The 2,761-nt window shown below is 41.0% G+C and overlaps 1 protein-coding gene across 1 annotated transcript in view; it reads left to right on the top strand.

Annotated features, from left to right (window-relative positions):
* The first annotated feature begins 797 nt into the window (after positions 1-797).
* The window catches only part of LOC119408717 (protocadherin alpha-3-like), a 3,947-nt gene continuing 1,983 nt past the window's right edge, over positions 798-2,761 (top strand). The window contains exon 1 of the mRNA XM_037675558.1: positions 798-2,758. Coding sequence (XP_037531486.1) covers positions 836-2,758 — 1,923 coding nt within the window. The 5' untranslated portion in view covers positions 798-835. The remainder of the gene's footprint in view (positions 2,759-2,761) is intronic.

Genomic DNA, 2,761 nt, shown 5'->3' with positions numbered 1-2,761 from the left:
TATTAATGGAGGAGACACTTTTACCAGAACTCAGACTTTACCTAACTCTGACAAGGTAAGATTTAATTCAAGTCCTTTATTGTCTGTAATATTCCTTTCATGACTATAGCTGTACTTTGTTTTAATTAAAATTAAGATGTTATTAGCATTTTTTTATTTTATTTTTTCTGTTTTTTCCTGTGTTTTTGTGTTTTTATCAATGCAAAACTATTGCATAGCGTCTCAAAATCAAAGATCTCCATGTTTGTCGCTATCCAAGGTGCTGAAATAAGCTGAAAGCAGTGTTTTTGCGGTCTGACAAGTGATAAATCCTCTACTCATCAGCTACTTTTTTCATGAACTGTGATTGTGTATCGCTTTTTTAAAAAAGTTTTGTATTAGATAGCCTTTGATATTTTTTTAAAAATAATATATATTTATTTTATATATATATTTGTATGGTTACTGAGATAAGGGAGGGCACAAAAAAATATATTTTTTGCTTGTAAAGCTCTTGTTCTCATTTTTTTTCACTCAATGAATGAGCTAGGCCTGCTCATTTTTATTTTTTTCTGGTAGTGATTGCAGTTATTGCAAATGTCCACACGGGGACACACTAGACCGTCATATGGAGATGTTCAGTTTCTTGCTGGACGCCCCTCCTAAGCTCAAAGTGGGATGTACTCTGCGTTCTTTGTTATATAGAGTCGCAGAAGAGGAGAGTACGAGTCATCTCTTCTCCATTCGTCTCTAAAAGTCTTTTGTTCAGATTATTTATTTTACTCCTCGTCCGGATCTAATCAAGCTTTTATGGCTTTTACCACCTATACGGTTCGTTTAATAATTGGATAGCATTATGCCGACGGGACGAATACGAGGATCCTTCGGGGCATTTTTTCTGGTTATTATAATTTGCTGCAGGAACCTGGTATGTGGACAGCTCTCTTACTCTGTATCAGAGGAGGTAAACCCGGGTACATTTGTAGGAAATCTCGCCAAAGATCTCAATCTCAACGTGCACGACCTAGAAGCCCGTGCGTTTCAGCTTGTCAGCGGATCAAAGAGGATATATTTCGACATCAATCTGAAAACCGGAAGTCTTTACGTCAATGAAAGGATCGATCGAGAGGAGCTTTGTGAAAAGGCTGCGACGTGCTCTGTTATTGTCGAGGCCGTGATCAACAGTCCGCTGAAGCTCTACCGGTTAGAAATTAACGTCCTGGATATAAATGACAACGCACCATATTTCCCGGAGAAACTGCAGACTCTTAATATAGCAGAAAGCACAGCGCCTGGAGGGAAGTTTGGATTTATAGGTGCCTTGGATGTTGACGTCGGGAGGAATAGTGTCAGGACATACAGGCTCAGTCCCAATGAATATTTTGCGCTCGAGACGCACAAAGGAGGGGGGAGTGTGTCTGCTGAACTCGTGCTGCAAAAGAGTTTGGACCGAGAAAAAGACGCTAAAATAAAGCTTACACTCACTGCAGTTGATGGGGGAAACCCGCCCAGGTCAGGGACGTCACAAATTGTTATTAATGTTTTAGATAACAATGACAATGCCCCGATATTTGGTAGCTCATTGTACAAAGCAAGCATATCTGAGAATTTATCAATAGGAAGCACAGTGATAGTTTTAACTGCACTTGATGCTGATGAAGGTGTTAATTCAGAAATAGAATATTCATTAAGAAGCAAAGGTCAGGATCATGTTTTAGATTTGTTTCAAATTGACTCTAAAACAGGTGCAATTCTAATCAAAAATAATGTTGACTATGAAGAAAACCCTGCTTTTGAGATTCACGCTCAGGCCAGTGACAGAGGCCAGCCTCCAATGTCAGCTCACTGTAAAGTGCTGGTGGAGGTGGTGGACCTGAATGACAACGCCCCCGAGATTATTGTGACGTCACTGCTGAGCAATGTTAAAGAAGACGCATCTGTAGGAACAGCTATAGCTCTTGTGTCTGTGCTGGACAGAGATGGAGGCAAAAACGGGGCAGCAAAAGTTGTTATTGCAAATGAGAGCCCCTTCAAACTGGAACCAAACTATAAAAACTATTACTCATTAGTTGTTAATGGTCCGCTTGACAGAGAGACTGTGGCTGAATACAATGTTACTGTAGTGGCATCTGATGAAGGAACTCCATCTCTGTCCAGCACTAACATAGTTCATGTGATGGTTTCTGACGTCAACGACAACCCACCTCGGTTCTCTGAACCAATAATTAATGTGTATGTGCGAGAGAACAGTCCAATAGGAGAGACGGTCAAAACTGTGTCTGCAGCAGATGCTGATACAGAAAAACATGGTGAGGTGAGCTATTCGTTGTTGCAAATGAATAATCAGAAAACATCTTCATTGTCACCAGTGAAAATTATTTCAGAGACAGGAGATATATTCAGTCTGCAGAGTTTTAACTATGAGGAGTTAAAAACATTTCAGTTTAAAGTTCAGGCCACAGACTCTGGTGTTCCTCCACTCAGCAGCAACGTGACTGTAAATGTCTTTATCCTGGATGAGAATGACAACAGTCCAACTATCCTGGCTCCTTATTCTGAGCTCGGTTCTGTTAATAGTGAGACCATCCCCTATTCTGCTGAAGTGGGCTACTTTGTAGCAAAGATCAGGGCTGTGGACGCAGATTCTGGATACAACGCGCTGCTTTCTTATCACCTGTCTGAGCCCAAAGGAATCAACTTGTTCAGGATCGGAACCAGCACCGGGGAGATCAGGGCTAAGAGGAGAATGAGCGACAACGACCTGAAAACTCACCCCTTGGTG

This window comes from Nematolebias whitei, chromosome 4 (assembly GCF_014905685.2).
Source record: "Nematolebias whitei isolate Nwh7 chromosome 4, NemWhi1, whole genome shotgun sequence".
Classification (NCBI taxonomy): Eukaryota; Metazoa; Chordata; class Actinopteri; order Cyprinodontiformes; family Rivulidae; genus Nematolebias; species Nematolebias whitei.
This window is presented reverse-complemented; position numbering and strand designations above follow the sequence as displayed.